General features: G+C 50.0%; 1 protein-coding gene across 1 annotated transcript in view; it reads left to right on the top strand.

Annotated features, from left to right (window-relative positions):
- Positions 1-19,912, top strand: part of FKBP9 (FKBP prolyl isomerase 9) — a 30,785-nt gene that overhangs the window by 7,224 nt on the left and 3,649 nt on the right. The window contains exons 2-7 of the mRNA XM_069084285.1: positions 5,944-6,089; positions 7,908-8,097; positions 9,252-9,397; positions 14,224-14,413; positions 15,206-15,351; positions 17,750-17,936. Of these exons, the coding sequence (XP_068940386.1) occupies positions 5,944-6,089; positions 7,908-8,097; positions 9,252-9,397; positions 14,224-14,413; positions 15,206-15,351; positions 17,750-17,936 (1,005 nt within the window). The remainder of the gene's footprint in view (positions 1-5,943; positions 6,090-7,907; positions 8,098-9,251; positions 9,398-14,223; positions 14,414-15,205; positions 15,352-17,749; positions 17,937-19,912) is intronic.

Below are 19,912 nucleotides of genomic sequence, written 5' to 3'. Positions count from 1 at the left end.
CCTCCCTCCCTCCCTTTCTCTTCCCTCTCTCCCTTCCTCCCTTCCTTCCTCTCTTCCTCCTCCCTTCCTCCCTTCCTTCTTCTCTCCCTTCTTCTTTCCCTTTCTCCTTCCTCCTTTCCTTCCTTCCTCCCTTCATTCCTTCCTTTCTTCCAAGTGATCCTAAGAGCCTTGGGTCATATGGGATCTGAGAGAGCCAAGGGAGTCATGAGAATTTTCGGAGCCAAGCCAAGGGTTGGGTTCCACTTGAGGGTCAGACTGCCATGCTTGAATTGGCTTTTGGCTTGATCTGGTCCCTGACTAGAGATTTAGCTCGAGGGCTCACTCCCGAGCACTGCCTTCTGACTCCCCCCCAGCTGCTTCTGCCTTTCCTGTAGATTAGCATTCTGTCTCCTGCTCCCTGAAGACAAGGACATTTCCTTTAGTCTTTTTAACTTCAGTGCCCTGCTCACTGTAGGTGCTTAGGAAAGGTTGAGTGAAGTCAGACCACTGAGGGTTGGAGTTTTTGTACCTGGGCACCCAGGAGTTCACCAGAGACATGCAGGGCCTGGTGCCAAGTGATGGAGGGCACCTCTGCTGGCTGCCACGTCCCTGTGGCTGTAGAGACAAGGCAAGTCATGGCTGCCTGACCTCATTTGGGGAATGCAGCTTGAGCTCCAAGCTGGGGCCGGCGTTTGATAACAGCCTTGGAGAGAACTGCTTTGGCATAGGATGGGTTTTTTTCTTTTTTTTCCTTAATCCCTACTACTCTAAGGTGCCTTTAATTAAGAAAGGCATCCTAGCCGAGCTTGAGGAGAGTCCCACTGTCTGGATATGTCTGTTATGTGTGTCCTGCCCAAGGCACCAGGTGTTAGGAAGGATGCTTCCAAGAAACTGGAACAGGCCGGGTCCTGAGACCATAGCATGTGAGGATTGCTAAAAAATGGGGGGGGGGAAGTCCTGGAGAAGAAAAGCACGAAAAGGGGCTGCTATATCTGGCCCTGGTAAGTCTTAATGAAGATATCTTGACTGATAATAACTCTCATCTGCTCTCCGGGGGGCAGTCACATGGACAGATGACTAGCTTTGTTCTTCTGGGTCTCTGTCGGCCTGATGTCTGACAGAACTTCCCAATAAACAGAGCTTTCTAGCAGTGTGATGGAGGCCAGGGGTGGAGCAACCCTCTCTGGAGTCCCATGGCCACTCACTGGGTGTGTTGCAGAGGTGTGAATGGGCTGGACGGACTGTGTCTGGGGGCCCTGGGAGGCAGGAAGACTTGGGGTCATTTAGGACCCCAGTACTAGCTGTCTACGTGACCCTGGGCAAGCCCCCAGACTCTTTCTGCTCCACTATTTTTTTTTTAATTTAATGAAGCAACTGGTACACGTGGCAGGCACTTAGCAATGCTTGTTGTCCTCTCCCCTTCCCTTTGGCCTCTGAAATTCTGGGATTTTCCAGGCCTCGTTTTCTCCTCTGTAAGTCCTCTTCCAGCCAGCACCCAGTCTTAGGGTTCCAATAACTCACACCCTGAATGTTCTAGGTTTGGGTGTGTTTGCATATGTGCATCTCAGCTTTTGAATTGTTTTCACGCAGCAGACTCCCCCCACCTTGCCTTTTTTTGAGCCTTTTACTCTTCAGCTGTCTGAGGAGGCTTGAAAGAGAGCCAGGAGAGAGATGAAGGCTGAGCTCCTGCCTCCCTGCATCGGCGGCTTCCCAGGCTGCATCCCTGATGCTGCAGGCGCTGGGCACTGGGAACTGGGAGAAGGAGCACATTTGTAAGTGGGCTCCCCGCAGGAGAATTGCAGCCATTTTCATATGTGTTACATCTGGGGAAATACTGATGCATCGCCTGGTCTCTATTAATAGAATTGGCCGGCTTGAACATGGGGGCAGCTGGGGACATCCTTCTAGCTGATGTTTGGGAATCTCAGGCTGTGGGCCTTTTGGACCTCGGTGTGCGGATGGGACTGACTGACAATTGTCCTGAGCAGAGAAGCTCTGCTTCAGTACTTGCATCATTTTGGGGGCTAGGGGCATTGGGAATTCCACTGTGAGGTATTTATAAAGGAGGAGAGTGAAGGGAAATGGAGAGTGGAGATTCAGATTCAGAGTGGAAAGGACCTGACATCCAGCTTCGTGCATAACTATGCAGCACACCATCACAGACAGCTGGTTACCCAGCTTCTACTTGAAGATGCTTGTTGTGTTTGGGGAGACCCACTACCTTACCAACTTAAACTTTTAGGAAGATTCCCCTTATGTGGCACCCAGATGGACCTGTGCAGGATAGCCCTCTGTTGTCCTGAGTTGTGCCCTCTGGGCCAAGCAGAACAGGACTAATTAATGCTCTTTCACAACATATCCCTTCACATACTTGAAGACCTTTATGGCATTAATGTTCACTAAGCACCTGTTAGGGCCAGGCTCCCCACTAAGTGCTAGGGGTTAATAAAAAGTTAATAAAATATAGCCTCTGCTCTCACACAGCTTACACTCTGAAGGGGAAGACAATGCACAAAAGGAGGCAGGAAGGTGGGGGGTCATCAGGGGTACCTGGTGTGGGACCATAGAGTTGAAAGCAGACAGGGCAGCAGGTGCAAAGTCAGCTTCTGCCCTCTATAAAGGAAGGCATCGGGAGGAGTTTGGTGATCTGCCCTCCAGTCAGAGGGGAGATGCCCCTAATTCTGAGCGATAAGCATGCTGTGTCTTCCATTCAGCAAGCGTTTACTAAGGCACACCCTACTGTGTGCCAAGTGCTGTGGTCGGCCCTGAGAGAGAGAAAGAGAGAATGATTCTTACAGTCCTTCTTCACAAGGAACCAAATTCTAGGGCAGGAGTTGGAGCAGAGGAAGGTGTAAGAAGACTGGAAAGGAAGGGTCCTAGTTATAAAATGTTTTATAAGACAAACAGAATTTTATATTTGGTCTTAGAGGCGGTAGGGAGCCATGGGAGTTTCTTGAATAAGGAGGTGATCTTGACCTTGAAGATCACTGTGGTGGCTGAATAAAGGATGGATTGGAGGGGGGAGGGGAAGATACTTCAGTCAGAGAGACCAATCAGGAGGTTATTTGATTAGTCTGGGTGAGAATGGAGATAGCAAAGAGATGGTCTTTGGATCAGGAAGAGCTGAATTTGAAAATCCCAACAAAGACGCTTGTATGATCTGTGGCATTTTTTCTTTCTGAGCTTCAGTGTCTTCATTTGTGAGATGAAGATCAAGACAGCAGCCCCCTCACAGGGTTCTTAATGATGTGATGAGGGAGCAAGGAAGGCTGGACAGCGTAGGACTGAATTGTCCCACCGAGGGTTCAGAATGGGGAAAGGGGGAGAGTGGAGCTAGTGCAGGGGAAATGGTGTGGGTGGAGAAGTGTCAGAGAGAGGCGGAATGACAGTCGATGGTGATCAGGTAAGGGGACTCAGAGATCATGAACACGGAGGTGGTGCCTTTGTGCGCGATGCCAAGATCAGGGGTAGGACCATCTCCGCATGGGGACGAGGTGGGGGGAGGACCAAGTGGCGGGAAGTGAGTAAACCGGGGAACTGTGAGTTTAAGGATATTTGAAGGGGGCAAGAGTAGAAGAAGAGAGAAAGTACTGTGAGCCAAGCCCTGAACTCACTGAGAAAAGAAGGGATGTGTCCTGAAGGCTGGTAGGTGACGACAGATGCTGAGGTTTTGATTGGGCGGAAGATACATATTGAGTGAATGGAAAAGGAGGGGAGGCTACTGAATGATCATGGGAGAAGGGTGGGAGTGTTTAAATCCTCCCGCCTTGGCCAGTGAGTCAGGGAATGGGTGAAAGTGCAGCCAGTGCTGGAAAGGGAGGCCAGGGAGGCCGTGTCATTAGGAGGGAGCCCGGTCTCACTGAGAACCAGAAGATGGAAGAAGTGGAAAAGGAAGAGATTCAAGATGAAAGCAAGCTGTTGCCTATGCAGCTGGCATTTCAGAGGGCACAGTGGAAGGGGTGGGTGGCTTTAGTGTGGGACACTCTGGGGTTTGACTTGAGGGGAATAGGGGACAGAGAGCAGTTTGAATGGTGACATCTGGGATGGAGAAGGTCTGACCAGGAGGAACTTGTCAATCATCGGAATATTAGTTCAAGTAGGTTCTGGTTGTTGTAGGGATTTGGATCCAGGCAGTTCACGAAGGTGGCAGCCCTAGTGCTGGGAGCTGAAGGAATCCTTGTAGTCTCTGCAGGAGGCCAGGCTGGAGACTGATAGAAGGGCCTTTCTTCTCTGCCCTGGACGGGAACACTGTTTCTCTGTCCAATATTGTTCCTCATCATTGCCTGGAAGGAGGCAGAGTCAAGGCAGGACTGAGGTCTGGCATACCTGCTCCTCCTCTCTTCACATGCCCTCCCTTATCTGCCCTTGCTTTCAGTCAGTCAGTCAATGAGCCTTTTTAGTGCCAGCAGACACTCTTACTCATCCAGTCTGAGCTGGGCATCCACACTGGTCCCTTGATGGATTCTCCCCTTCTTATCTATGTCAGAAGAATTTGTGTTTTGGTTGTCAGAATTTCATTCTTTTAGAAAAACCTTTTTGTTGATACCTTTTGTTTTCATATTACCTTCATCTATAAATGTGTTCCTGCCCTCTACCAGTGAGGCAGAACAGAAAAGGAGGTGAATGAAGAAGCCACCAAGTCAGTCATCCCCTCAGCAGGAGATGCTGGAACCCAGAAGTCCCTTCCTCAGAGGTTTCCCTACCTCTTTGGCCAGATTTCCCTGGGCAGATTGAGGTTATGAGGGCCTCCTATGCACTGAACTCCCCAAGACCACGTCTCCCCCTGTTTGAGGCTGCTTTCCCAATTCAGCATTCGCTCTAAACTGGGGCAGTCCCTTTCCACCACCTATTCCTCCCTTCTGCTCCTTGTTTCTGCTTGTCCCACCAGCTTCTCTGCATTGGTAGGCCAGATTCAGAAGAGCACTTGCTTTCTTCAAACCATCCATCTTTTGGAGAAAGGCAGATGATGAAGGCAGACTTTAGCACCTGTCTTTCTGCTTTCAGCAGAGGTATAGATGGTAGGCCCCGCTTCCCCAGGTCACGCTTCCACTGGTGATTTCCATCTCGACCTCTTCCTCCAAATCACGTCTTCACTGAGCACACATGAAGCTGCTCGTGGCTGGCTGGATTCATTTGCTGTATTTTCAGTGCATCACTGTCTGTGCTGTGGCTTTTCCATGATAGCATCCCATGTATACAACATCCCATTTTCTTAGTGACCAAAACAATTGTCATCTGTCAGATACATTAAGGATACTGAAGTATTCCTCCTCCAGGCTCTTGCCTAGTCCTCTCACCAGCCACAAGAGGTGGGAGCTGCAGGCATCATCACATCACAGGTTTGGAATTGGAAGCCCCTTGGACAGCATTGGGGATTTAGAATTGGAAGTGACCTGAACTTGCTAGACCAACTCTTGAGTTTTATAGATAAGGAAGCTGAGGCCCATAGAACATAAATGACCAGCCGAAGGTCCTACAGGTTGCCACAGAGGTGAGATTGGAGCCCAGCTTCTCTGCCCTCCCAGATCCGTGGCCTTTCTTCTGGGCCATGCCATGAAGGAAACTGAGGCTCAGGGAGAGACTTGTCTAAGGACACACAGAAGGCATATGGCTGTGGCAGAATGTCTGCCCGAGCCTTTCCTAATTCAGAGTCCAGAGTTCTGCTTCCTGTACAGGGTTTACGAGGTGCTTTTATACAAATGGCGTCTCACCTGATCCTCACCTCGGCCCTGAGGGATGAGCACTAAGGGACTGATGCAGAAATTGGGACTCCGAGAGGTTAGAATGACCTGGGTCAGGTGGTGTCAGAGGCAGCAACAAGGACAGCCCATCCCCTGAATCCCCTCCATCCCTGGCCCTTGAGCTATTACTCTGCGTTGGTTTGTCTGCCCTGAGGATCTCTCCTGTGTCTCTATTGCTGAGTGAAGGGCTGTTTGCTGACACTTCCCTTTCTCCTTTCTGTAGCTATGATCGGGGCTCTACATTCAACGTGTTTGTGGGGAAAGGTCAGCTGATTGCAGGGATGGACAAAGCCCTGGTTGGCATGTGTGTGAACGAGAGGAGATTTGTGAAAATTCCTCCCCAGCTCGCCTACGGGAGTGAAGGTGTCCGTGAGTATTTCTCAGAGATGATTTGTGGTAATGACTAAAAAAAAAAACTAAAGGCCCCTGCCTAGGGGTGGGCCCTCAGGCCTTCTGATCATGCCATCTGCAAGCATTTATTAAGCACCTACTATGTACGTGTGCCTGGGCATATAGAGACAGTCTTAAATAGGCCCTTCCTCAAATAAGTAGCAAAAACAGCTTCTTCCCTCAAGGAGCTTACATCCTAATGGGGAGACACCACATACATATAGAAGTATGTACAGGGTAAATGTAAAAAGATTCTCCATCTCTGTATATCAATACAAAATAATTGAAGACACCATAAGTGAGGAGGGAGGAAGCTGGCAGCTGGGGGAGGAGGCAGAATCAGGAAGAGCTTCATGTAGAAGGTAGTGTTTGGGTGGCAGAAATGAGGTGGAGGTGAGGAATGGGTGCAACAGGTGTGTGGGATGGCCAGTGCAAAGGTGCGGAGGTGGGAAAGGGAGTGATGGCTGAGAGGAATAGAGAAGGCCAGTTTGGCAGGAGGACCAGCTGTGGTCAAGGTGGGAGTAGCTTTAAAAGCCAAATGAGGGAGTTTGTGGTGAATACTAGAGCAGGACGTAGAGAAATGCCCCCATAATCCATCTTACTATCACTTACTTGGCTGCTTAAAAAACAAAAGAGATTTTTGAGATCCCGTGGCCTCTGGGGATGCCAGCTTGAAAGGCTGTGGAGGTCAGGAGGGGCTCCCAGTTTCTTGTAATTGTTACCCATTTCCTGGGCTCCTAAAGTGCATCAGGATACTCTGCGGGTATTTGGAGTATTTGGGAGAGTTTCCTGGGTGGAATGCAGAGTGTGCTTTGGCAAATGGAATGGGAATGGAGAGTTAGCTTAGTGATGTTGTCTTCCCCCATTGGAAGCTCCTTGAGGGCAGGGGCTGTGTGGCACGTGACTGTGACCGAGTGCCGAATAAATGCTTATTGATTATTGACTGACTAGAGATCAGAGAGCAGTTGCTGATTCATGAGGGTAGAGATAGTGGGGCATGACCGTTAATGCATTTGAATTGTTTGTGCCCCGTGTTCCAGGAGGCCTGGGTTTAGTCCAGAGGTGAGTCTTGTTTGGGGTGGATCGAATGGTTCCTGTGCAGAGGGGGAGGCAGTTTCACGCGGTGAGGGCTTTCAGGCTGGGTCCCGGTACTCTACTGACACCCCAGAATACTTCTTTGGAGAGCAGAGAAGACAGAGCCCCAACCAGATGGGGATCTCTTCTGCTAGCCGTGGCCTGGGCCCAGACCCATGCTCACTGAATTCTGTCACTTCCAGCTGCAGGTGGCAGCCTGCAGGCCGGTGTTCCCCTTTGTGTTCTCTCTCCCCTTACTGTTCAGTCTTGTTTGATTGTGGCCCCTTTTGGGGTACTCTTGGGAGAGATACTGGAGGGATTTGCCACTCCCTTTCCAGCTCATTTTACAGATAAGGAAACTGCGGTAACCAGGGTGAAGTGACTTGCCCAGGGTCACACAGCTAGTAAGTGTCTGAGGCCAGACTTTAATTCCAAAAGACGAGCCTTCTTGACTTCAGGCCTGGCACGATAGCCACGGTGCCACGTCCCCACATGGAGACTAACAGGACCTCCTAACCAATGATTCTTTTCTGTCCAGTCATTGCGACTCATCCAGAAGGAGCCAAGCCATGCCACTAGCTTTTCCAACCTCCTTTTCTTTGGAATGATGTGGGAATGATTTAAACAGACTTCTGCCTTTTGATTTTTTGGCTGATTCTTGGGGGTTTGTGAGTGGGAGTGGCTGGGCAATCGTCTCAGTTTTGCCTCATTTTGTATTTCCAGCCGACGTCGTTCCCCCTGATTCTGTGCTTCACTTTGACATCCTCCTGATGGACCTCTGGAATTCCGAAGACCAAGTTCAAGTTCACACTTACTTCAAGCCAGCTAATTGTTCCCGGATGATCCAGGTGTCAGATTTTGTCAGGTATCACTACAACGGCACGTTCTTGGATGGGACTCTGTTTGACTCCAGGTAAGGCCTGCTTTTGCCTGTGAGCTCAGGGAATCGAGGGCTTGCTTGACTTTCTCAGCTACTCTTTGCTTCTTTCGGCAACAGAGCAGCCATTGTGAGGCTCTTAACTCACATCAGTACAAAATGATCCCACTTTCTTGAGCTTTTCGCGTCAGATGGATAAAAGAACCAAAGCAAGCTACATCCTGGGAGGTATCCCAAAGTGGCCAAAGGACATATTAGAGGATTTAGGAAAGGATGAGCTCTAAGGACAAAATCAGGAGAGGAAATGGAGGAAGAATTTACAGTGGCTTTAAAATTCCCAGGAAGCCCTGGAGTTAGAAGTGGGGGACTGGAGAATTTTGAGGAAAAACTGCAAAATATCAGTTTTATATGTGAAGTCATGCAAAACATACTCCCATATTAGCTATGTTGCAAAAAAAGGGCAAGAAACATAAAGAAAGTAAAAAAAGTCCATTCCAGTCTGCATTCAGTTTGTCAGCTCTTTCTCTGGAGGTGGACAGGATTTTCCATCATGAGTTATTTGAAATTGTCTCAGATCACTGTATTGATGTGAAGAATGGATCATCACACAGTATTGTTGTTACTTTGTACAGTGTTCTTCCGGTTCTGCTCACTTCACTTTGCATCAGTTCATGTAAGTCTCCCCAGGTTTTTCGGAGAGCATCCTGCTCACCATTTCTTATAGTCCAGTAGTATTACACTACATTCATATATGTCCAGCCATTCCCCAGTTCATGGGCATCCCCTCAGTTTCTTTGTCACCAAAAAAGAGTTACTACAAATGTTTTTGTACAGATAGCTCCTTTTCTCTTTTATTTGATCTCTTTGGGATATAGACATATTTCTTTTGTACATACTTAAATAAGATAAATAAGATATTTAAATATTTATCATCTCCCCTGATAAAATGAATGCTAGCTGTCAGCTGAGCATCAGGACCTGGTGGTTTTTGTCTTGGTAACCCCAGGGCCTAGCGATGTGCATTTAGTAAATGCTTGTTCTTTGTTGGTTTCTTCATAAACTTCAGGAATACTCATTGAGGAGTTGGGAGCAGATGCTCATTAGAGTGTGGGGTCATGTGACTAATGGACCAGCGGGCTGATGGGCCACGAAGATTCAGGACTCACCTCCTCTCACGTTTTGTTTGATAGCCACAATCGGATGAAAACTTATGACACCTACGTGGGGATTGGCTGGCTGATCCCTGGGATGGACAAAGGCCTCCTGGGGATGTGTGTGGGGGAAAAACGGATCATCACCATACCACCTTTTCTGGCCTATGGAGAAGATGGCGATGGTGAGTTTTCTCCTGTCTGTTTTTGTAGCAGTTCTGAATTCAGCTGTGGCCACGTCAAACCCTGCCAGGCTTAAGGAGATTGTCTTTGGAATATTTGGATTTTGGAAGGCAAGTGGAAGTCTGGCTAAGTCAAAACACATATGGTAAAAAGGCCACTCCCCAGTCAGAAATCCCCAGGGAATGAGTGGCCACTCTATGCTTTTGCCTCTTGCCTCCCCCCTTCCTGCCACCATCTTGTCACTAGATACTGTCACCGGAGCTGACTCGTTTCCAGACCTTCTCCCTGACATGCTTCCTCCCTCTCTCTTCTTCCCATTCCTCATGCTTCTCGGGGGTCGGTGTAGCCCAGGCTAGTACACGGATGTATCGACAGAGCTATGAACACGCTCCCATTTGGTAATGGCTGCCAGGAACCATAGTGAAGGCGACCTGTCAATGTGATGGTTGCATGTAGGAAGTGCGAAGATTGCGCCTAATGCACTATTTCTCTGATCACTCGCAAATCCAAGCTAAAGCCAAATCACTGCATCATTGCAAACGCGGGTCAGGTGCTAGCTGTATCCTACTGGGAAGGAGAATTCATTTATTATTAATTTGTTATAAACACGTTTAATACTGGTTTCACTAATGTGTCACTGATAATATCAGCGTCCTCCCTTGGCTGGTGCGTCAGAGCCTGTGGCGCTGCAGCAGCTTTGGGAGGGGGGCTTGGCGACCTCCTGTGGCATTCTGGTCAAGAGGCATTCGTGGCCAAAGCTGTGTAAGAGACCTCAGGGCTGCTTGTCTAGTCCATTTTTAAAATTTTACTTTATATATTTAACTTGTTTTTTTTTAATTGGGTATGCTAATTTATTATTTGTTTATTTTAACCAGTTCTTTCTTTGAAAATTTTGAGTTCCAAATTCTCTCCTTCCCTTCTGCCCATGGAGAAGGCAGACAATATGATGTCATTTATATGTGTGAATCACCACTCCACCCTCCCGCTCTTTGGTGCCAATGCATAGATCTGACCCGTGACAGCCCCTCAGACACTTGGACCTGGAGCGTGGGTCCTGGGGTCAGAAAGACCTGGGTTTGAATCTGGCCTCAGGCCCTTCTAGCTGTGAGCCTGGGCAGGGGACTTCAGCTCTCTCTTCCTCATTTGTGAGATCCCATTGGCAGAGGGCTAATGGCCCTGTGGTAGGCACGCAGCAGGTGCTCTAGAAAGGCTTCTCTGTCCCTAGCTCCCAAAGAAGAGCAATGTGAAGTGGGGCTGTCAACTGGGTAGTGCCTGTCTTGGGGGGCGGGGCGCTGCGCCTTGGAGCCACTCTGTAGCCTGCAGACTTTCACAGAGGCGTGAACTTGTGGCCTATCCCAGTGGGAGTATGAGCACCTTGAGGACAGGGACCGCCACAGTTCTGTCTGCAGTGCCTGGTACAGAGCGGGCGCTCACCGCATGTTTGTTGATTCGCCAGCAGAAGCACAGAACAACTTTCAAAGACCCAGGGTTTCCCCAGTGTGAGAGGCTTCCCTCTGGCCCTTAGCAGAGTTTTCTCTCACATGCTGTAGCCCCATTCTGCAGCTGGGGTTCCGAACCTCCAGGGATGAGCCTCCTTTAGTGAGGCAGTCTGCCTCCTCTTCTGTCGCCGACCCCCTCCTTGGGGTCTTTCTCTTCGGGGTGGCCGGCTGGGGCTGGCCACCAGCCGTCCTGGGCTTTGGGAATCCAGGGGCCTCCCTGGGCCCTGCTGAGGCATTGGATGCATGTGTGCAGGACACATAGCACTCTCCAGGGGGGGGTGTGTGAGTGTGAGTGTGTGTGTTTGTTGAGTGTGTGTGTGTGTGTGTGTGTGTGTGTGCGCGCACGCATAGGTAGACCCTCCCCCCTCTGACCCCCCAGGACAGAGCTGGATGCCTGGCTCAGTTCTTCAAGGACTGGACGTTTTCCATCACGTAAGGGGTTGTTAGCCCCTGGTCACACATGCCCACACTTGTTCATGTGCTGGCTTTCCCTGTCTGGGAGTAGGTGAGGCATGAGGCATAGTAGTGGGGCTGCCTCCATCCAGCTGGTGCCCCCTCCCCGGCCTCACTTAGTGAGACATCTGGCTGGTGCCTGCTCCCCAGCTTCACTTGGCAAGATGTCTGGCTGGTGCCCGCTCCCCGGCCTCGCTTGGCAAGACGTCTGGTTGGTGCCCGCGCCCTGGTCTCATTTAGCAAGACGGGAAAGAAGATTGAGGAGTGTGAAGATGGCAGATCAGTTAGTCTTACATGATTAAGGGCTGAAGGATGGTTTATTGATTGATTTTTACAGCTAGCTGCTGCTCTCAGTTATCCACATACAGGTGTATCCCCAAGAAGGTGGATATCCCTGGAGGTCTTTTGTCTTGGCATGATATTTGACACATTTTGGACCAAACCTGCACTGTGATTTCATTGATATCAGAAACTCCCTGTAAGGAAACTCCCTCTGCCAGTCCTTATTGGCTCCTGCTCAGTATCTGCCGACCTTAGGGATAGACCCAGAATTCCATTTGGGTTTCCTTGAGTCAGTGAACATTGTTTAAAGAGTTAATTACAGAATAACATCTCCACCACGTTTTCAATCCCAGTGTTACTCCCAGCCGTGGGTGACGAGGAGGTGATTCAAAATCTCCTGGATGAATTTATCTGTTCTATTTGCCTGCAATGTTTCAGATACCCAATCACCACTGACTGTGAACGTAGTTTTTGTCAAATTTGTCTTAAACGCTGGGGAAACTATTCCATTCATTTCTCTTGCCCCAAGTGCAGAGAAGTCTTGCAGCTGAGAGAATATAAGCCTACTGTGAGTCTTCTGAATCAAACTGACACAGTAAAGCTTATGGAGTCTTACCTTCTCCAGGAACCGGAGGGACAACCCAAGTGTCAGAGGCACCAGGAGCTACAGAAGTTGTTTTGTTTTGATGATGAGACCCCAATCTGTTTGTCCTGCTCAGAATCCCAGGAGCATGAGGGCCATATCCTCTTACCCATATGGGAGCAGTAGAGTTCTACAAGAGGCAGCACTGGATCTATCAGGAAAATTTGGGGGAACTTTTAGAATGTTTAGAGGAGACTTTGTCTAAGGAGATGGAGAGACCGCTGTCCTGGAGTGTGATGTGGGCTAGCAATCATGAGAACCTCAGAGCTATGCTCAAAGCCTGTATTCCTGCACTATTCAAAACCCCAAGAGAGGATCCAGAGGATGAGGAGCAGGGCATTGAAGAGCTTCTGGAGTGGGAGCCTCGGGGTCAGAGTCTGAGCCAGAGAGTGAGGAAGATGAAGCAGTTGGGGATGGTTTAGGAATGCTCAATGAGCAGGAAATGGAGATGTTCCAGCCGCTAAAGAAGAGGGAGGCCAGGGAGATCTCCAAGATGTTCCAGCATAGGAAGGAGTGGGAGGCCAAACTGGAGCAGCAAATCCGAGATCTGCAGGAAATGCTCACAGAGCTAGAGCACAAGTGTAAAGGGTCAGATGAGGAGCTGCTGCCGGGTGTGACAGACAGATCGAGAAGGAGTGAGTCCCTGTTGACACGAGACTGGGAATCTTTCAGCCCAATGTTGAGTAATATTTCATTATGGCAGCAACATTTTTGCTAAAATTTCAAGAATCCCCACATGTGAAAAACTGCAAATCCTATGAATTTTCTGAAGATAAAAAGCGATATATCACAATTATCCCTGCTGGCTCTTCAGGAGAGATGCATGCTATTTACACGATCTTCAACTCTAAAGAATCTCAGATAATTATTTCTCACAACTTGATATATTTTAATGGTGAAGAGGATAAAGTATATGGATTGCTACAAGGATTGTCATCTCTTAAGCCATTATCATCACTCTCCTGAGAATGGCAATTTATAGCAATAAAATGTCAGTGTATGCAGAGTGGAAAAAAAAAGAAAGAGTTAATTACAGCTTGCTTTAGGGCTAGTAATTTTTCCTAGTCTGCCATAGATGAGAGATGGAGTTTTTGCCTTTTTCTTCTGAAAAATTGGAGGTTTTTGTAAATAACAATTCCCTGTAATCTTTCTTTTTCAAAAGCTTCTTAATCATCTGTTCTATGCTTAGAAATTTGTCTTTTTTAAAATTATATTTGATTTGTTCCCAATTACATGGAGGCAATTTGTAACATTTATTTAAAAATTTTTTTGAGTTCCAAACTTTCTCTTCCCTCCCTCACCACCTTTCTCCCTCTCCAAGGCAGTAAGCAATTTGATACAGGCTACATATATGCCATTATGTAAGACATTTCCTTATTATCTGTGCTTAGAAACTTGGAATGTGCTGCCGCCACCTTTAATGTCTGACTTACATTGTTGAAAGGCATCTGGAGTGCCACAAGATGCACACAGCCCCGTGTGTCTGCCTGTGTGTGCACGCACCACTCACACTTCTCCCTCTGTCCCCCATAGTCCCCCAACCAAAGGCTCTGGGCCTCCCTGGTCTAGGTTGGGTCCTGGGGGCCTGACCGCTGAGTCACTGTTGTCCCTATGGACTCCTTGGAGATCTGCATGAAGCTAGGTGAGGCCCAGGCCTCCTGTCCCCACATGTGGGTATAGCTCCCTCATGCAGTGTGGGCATAGACTACTCACCACTGAAGATGTTTGAGATGCAGACACCCTCCTGAAGGCCCTGTGTTTATGTCCTGGCCCCCTGAGGGCAGGTTGGGGCCCACTTCTGCACCTTGCCCAGTGTCCAGCCTGCAGCAGGGGCTCCAGACCTCAAGGGGAGAATGAATCCCCGCCCTGGAACCCTAGCATAGGTGAGAGGCTAGAGGGCAGCAGCTTAGTGCAGGTCCCGGTGTGACGCCACCCTTCCCTGCCCCTCCAGGCAAAGACATTCCTGGGCAGGCCTCTCTGGTGTTCGACGTGGCCTTGCTGGATCTGCACAATCCCAAAGACAGCATCGCCATTGAGAACACGTTTTTGCCAGAAGACTGTGAGCGCAGAAGCCGCCCTGGGGACTTCCTCCGCTACCACTACAATGCTTCCCTCCTGGACGGCACCTTGTTTGACTCCAGGTAATGCAGCGGCCTTCCCTGCTGCCCATTAAAGACTGTCTTCTGCCGGTCCCTGGGCCAGGGTCTGTTTGTGGGCTTCCCCTGAGGGTCTGGCTCGCCATTCTGGGTGCTCTGCTCCCAGCCCAGCTTTCACCCCCACCTCTCTGGCTGTTTCCCCTGCCTAGAATGCTTCTGCCTCTCACAGTCTCTGCGTCTTTGCAGTCTCACACTGTCCACAGCAAAGCGTGCTCATGCAGAGCCTGGGCCTGGGTCCCACTTTGGGGAACGCCCTTGATGTGAAAGCCCCAGGTCTATCTCTGTATGAGGCCGAGTCGGTCACCAAGCTGAATTCTCAGTTCTCATAGGCGTTATTGATCTGATATATCCGTTTGGTGCAGTAGGATGAGCCCTGGGCTCCCGTCCAGTTTCCAAGTTGGTAGGGACCTCAGGGACTGTCCGGCTCCCCATGTCCTGAGATAGGTGCAGCAGCCTTCCAGGCCAGTGGTCGCCCAGCCTGGGCCTGCAGACCCTGGGGTAGCACATCCTCCTGGCCTTGCTTATCATGCCTTGTGTTGGGGCCTGAACCCTCCATCCAGTCAGTGCAGCCGAGTGAGTCCTTGGAGTGCAGAATGAGTAGATGTGGGACCTGGGCTTGAGTCCCAGGTCTGATCCTGGATAAGGCAGGCCCTTACCAGGAAAGTGGGGGCAGAGCTTGAACTTTATTGTATTGGGGGGGCCTCCCAACTAGGCCCTGTGACCCTCTTTGGGAAGGGGAGATCTTTCCTGACCAGGTCAGTTTGTGTGTTTGACCAGCTATTCCCGGAACCGCACATTTGACACCTACATTGGGCAGGGCTACGTGATTGCCGGGATGGACGAAGGCTTGCTTGGCGTTTGCATTGGGGAACGACGCCGCATCACCATCCCACCTCACCTGGGGTATGGAGAAGAAGGGCGAGGTGAGCATTGCTTTTCCCCTCAGACCTTCCCCAAGTCAACCCGTGTTCTTGGGCTAACAGTGGCTGTGTTTCAGGAGCTAAAAGGTTTGATAAGCTGCATTCCAGGTCAGAACACAGACACAAAAGGTCTTTGCTCAGTTCTTCCCTCTACCCTTCCTGTGGTCCAGCAACCTATTGTGCATCTCCAGTCTCCATGTCTTTGCCCTGGCAGTGGCCCACGCCTGGACTGCTCTTTCCTCCTCACCTCTCTTTCTTGGTGTAGCAGCAAGCACCCTAGCATACCCAGGATGGCTGCTAGCACAGGTTCTTTGATCTGGTTTTCTAAAGGAAAGTAACTCAAAAAGGGTTAGCAGTCTTACTTTAATCAAACATATATATCATTCACTTAGTTCAGGGGAAAAGTCGGCACCCTGAACTTCAGAAAATACAAGCAGAAATTAGAAGCAGACAAAAAATGCATAGAAAATGATACAGTTCGTCAGACTGACAGGCAGGGCTTCCAGCTGTCTGACCATTATGTACATACATAGCTACCAGAGAGAGAGAAGCACCAACATCTGGATTTTCAAAGCCGGGGGGCTCAATGGCTGCCCAGTCTCATCTGGCCACATCTGGTCAATTCCTCCATAAGTAAGCCCCAAAGCAAAACCTCACCTCAGAGTACATATACCCTTCTTCAGGGTCAGAGGACATCACAACCTTTGTGACCCACTTCACGCCCTGCCTTCCTGAACAAGCCTCTCCCCAGTCCAGCCCCTCCTCTTGGGTTCCACCTGAGGTCCATTAAGGGGCAGGGAAGATCTCCAAATTCCCTTAGTGTTATACTCGGCTCAGCTCAGATCCCACCTTTTTCAGGAGGCCTTTCCTGTCCTCCTGCCTTTTCCCCTCTAAGGTCAACCATGTATTTCCTTTATGTGTGTGCCATGGAGTACCTACTGACCTGGAGGGCATTTGTCCCATTCAGATTAGGTCAGGATGTATTTATTTTTTCCTTTGTATCTCCAGTGCATGGCCCAGAGTAAGCCCTTAGTGAATGCTGGCTGTTTGCTTAGTCACAGATACAAAGGAGGAAGCACTTCTAGGCCACTTCCCTTGCCCCTTCTCCTTAAAAAAATCACCTAAGCAACGTTTATGGATTAGGCACCTGCTGGGTGCTGGCTGCCATGCTGGGTGCTGGCGGCACAAAGCCTGGAATGAGACAGGAAAAGGGGCCTGTTTGCTGGGATGTTTCCCTCCTTAGGCGGTTTTTAGGTGCAAGGCAAAATTCAGTGAGCGGTTGCCTTTGGGCTCAGGCAGGCCCCTGTGGCCTTCTCCATAGCTGGCAGCCTCGTCCAGCACCATGTCGCTAGGCATGAGACCAGGGATGCGTTCGGATGCTCTTGGAGCTCCTTCCTCCGCCCTTCCTAGAGCAGGGCCTTAGCGCCCTTGGGAGAATGTGTGACATCTGTGGCCCAGCTGAGCCAGTGGGGAAAGGTCCTGGGGGCTGGGATACTTGGGGGTCCCTCCCCAGCCACGAGCTCTCCCCTTTACACTGAGGTTGGGGTGCTCTAGCACAGTTCAGGGTTGGGGGGCCAGCACCAGATCTGGGGTTCTGGGGTTCCTGGCTAGGCCTGGGAGCAGGGAGAGGAGCTGCCTTTTGGGGTAGGGTCAGCTGGGAAGGGAGGCGGGGTGTGGCCGGCAGAACAGCTTCATTCCTCCTTTCATTTCTTGTCATAAAGGAGTCAGGAAGACCCCACAGGCTTCCCCCACCCCTAAAACCCACTCTCCTCCAGATTTTCCTGTTTGTGTGAAAACCCAGCATCCCCCGTGTTGTCCTTTTCTCTTCTGATTTGCTTCCCCAAAGTCCTATCCTTTGCCTTGTCTTGTCGATTTTGCCTTCACAGTCTTTCCACTCCATGCTCTCACCCTTATGGACTTTGGCCTTGCAGTGGCCTCCTCCTTGGACTTCCTGCCCCCAGCCTCTCATTCCTCCTCTTCCTCTTCTGCCCATGTCATTGTCTGTCCGTGTCCCTGTGTCTGAACCATGAACCGCAGAGTCCCTCTGTGACTCAGCTGGGGCCTCCTTTTCAAGACCAGTTGCCTGTCCTGGGGGCTTCCATTCACACTGGCCGCTCTGGGATCCTGAGCTTCCCCTCCTGCTTCTGTCCCTTTGTACAGACCAGGGGCCCCAGGAGGCCAGAAGGTCTCCCTCTTCTCCACTTGCACCTTTGGAAGCCCTCGGTGTCCCTGAGGTTCTGCTGCCAGGCTCTGCCAGCAGCTGCTCCTCACGGGCACGTTAAGTGGCCAGGGCTTCCTTACCTGCTGGCCTGTGGTAGCCCATCCCCTTGGGAGAGCACGCCCCTGAGGGCAGGGCTCAGCCCGGCTCTGCTCCCACCTGATGCCTCCTCCTTCCCTGCAGGGAACATCCCCGGCTCTGCGGTCTTGGTCTTTGACATTCACATCATTGATTTCCACAACCCTTCGGACTCTGTCAACATCACTTCACGGTATAAGCCCGACAACTGCTCAGTCCTCAGCAAGAAAGGAGATTACCTCAAGTATCACTACAATGCCTCCCTCATGGACGGCACGAGGCTGGACTCCACGTGAGTGGGCTCCCAGGGGCCACGGGGAGGGACAGCAGCAGGGCTCTCAGGGGTGCCTGCTTCCCATGAGCCATTGGGTCCCTCGGGTAGTTTGAGAGAACAGAGGTGCCCATGACCTCGGAAGGGGAGCCTTTCCCATGTCTCAGGGACAGTGTAATCATGACCCCAGTGTTGTATACATATAAAGGATATATGTCTTCATCTAGGAACAGAGACAGCAGGGTCTAAAAGGAGGGGCCCTGCCCAGGAACTAGCAAGAGCATGGCTTGGCCCTGATTCTCAAGGGCTGGGGGACTCTGAACCTTCCAGGCCTCCTGGGGCTGACCTGCACTGGGGGAGGGAGTTTCATCACCTTGGGAGAGCTTGTGGGGAGAGGAGGCAGAGAAATCATCACCATCTCCCTGAGAAGGCCGCATGGCCCCTTGCCACTGTTTGGAGGACGCAGGTCAGGGTGAGACCAGGCGACCGATGATGTCCTTGCCCGTACTGGGGAAGGAGCAAGACCTTGACCCTGGGGGATGGGCCTTTTCCTGTCGGGGGCTCAGGGTGCCCTGTTCCATCTGAGCCCATTTACTTCATTCACAGTTTCTCAGAGAAGTCTCTGTCCACAGTAATTTGGGGTTTGTGACACTGTTACATATGCCTTGAACTTCACTTGTATGTGGCTAAAATATCAGGATGAGATGGATTTACTGAGATCTTGCTTCTTTGGGGTTTAAACCTTTGTTTTTAAATAATGGAAACAGGGTCTTGCCTGTTATGAGAAAGGGGTTGTTTTTCGTGGTTAGCTAGACAGTAGGTCAGCAGTGCCTGGCACTATGAACAGCAGCCTGGAGAGTGTAAGTGGATGTTTCAAATGATATTCCCTTGAAAATAAAACTTAGACTTTGGGAGAAGACTAAAAGTGACAGAAAAAATGACCTTAAGTTAGAGGAAATAAACCATGAGAGAAATGATGCCGATACAGAATGCTAAGACCTTTTTCCAGTGGATTAGTGGTCAAAGGATTTAGACAAAGCTTTCCCCAAAGACAGACCGCAAACTGTACATGACCATCATCCAAGCAAAGTACAAATTAAAATGATTCTGAGATGTCTCCTCATGTCTTGCAGATTGGCTGAGAGGACAAACATTAATTGAGTGAATATTGTAATTTTTATTACATTGGTTTGGTTTACCCATGAGAAATTAACATTCCTCCAGTTATTTAGATCTGTCTTTATTTGGGTGAAGAGCATTTTGTGATGTGTTCATATCGTTCCTGACACTTGGCTCGTAGACTCCCAAGTATTTTATCCCGTCTGCAGACACTTTAGACGGAACTTCTCTTTCTAGCTCTCCCTGCCTTGTTTTTTTGGTACCTGTCTAGCTTTAGAGCCATGATGCTATGTACAGGCCATTCAAAGTCCCTTGTTATGGGGAAGGATGCACTGTTCTGGCCAAGAAGGAATCGCTCACCTTTACAAAAAAATATGGTTTGAACCCTGCAGAATGTAGGTTGATTACTGGTGCAGTTGGCCTCTACGTCTCCCAGTCACAGGAGGGATTTCCTTTCTTCTCCCTGTTCTCAGGCTTTCTCTTTACCAGGCCAGGCAGGCCTCCCAAGCTTGGTGCCCAGGGCCATCAGCTCAGCATTATTTCCATTCATAGCTTCTGAAGCTGAGACTTCATGAAGCTCGTGAGGACTGTGATCTGTATCAGTGGACAGCCGGCTTGGGCCATGGACATTTTGGTTCCTGGGCTTTAGGATGCCAATTTAAGCTCTGCTGGGCAGAAGCCATCCTGTCAGACAGTCAAAGCTCAGGAGGGCTGAAATGATGAAGTGAGCTGTGGAAGAAGTAGGGCTGGCCTTGTGATTTCTTTGGCGTGAGGCTCTCCCTGCTGAGTGGACCATCAGCCCGTGGCACATTGGCATCTGCCCTGCAGCTGATGGTCTGGAGAGTTTCTGAGGCCCATTTCAACGTGATAGGTTTCCT

This window comes from Petaurus breviceps, unplaced genomic scaffold (assembly GCF_028583685.1).
Source record: "Petaurus breviceps papuanus isolate PSGF00001 unplaced genomic scaffold, PetGlider_PUasm1.0 174, whole genome shotgun sequence".
Taxonomy (NCBI): Eukaryota; Metazoa; Chordata; class Mammalia; order Diprotodontia; family Petauridae; genus Petaurus; species Petaurus breviceps.
This window is presented reverse-complemented; position numbering and strand designations above follow the sequence as displayed.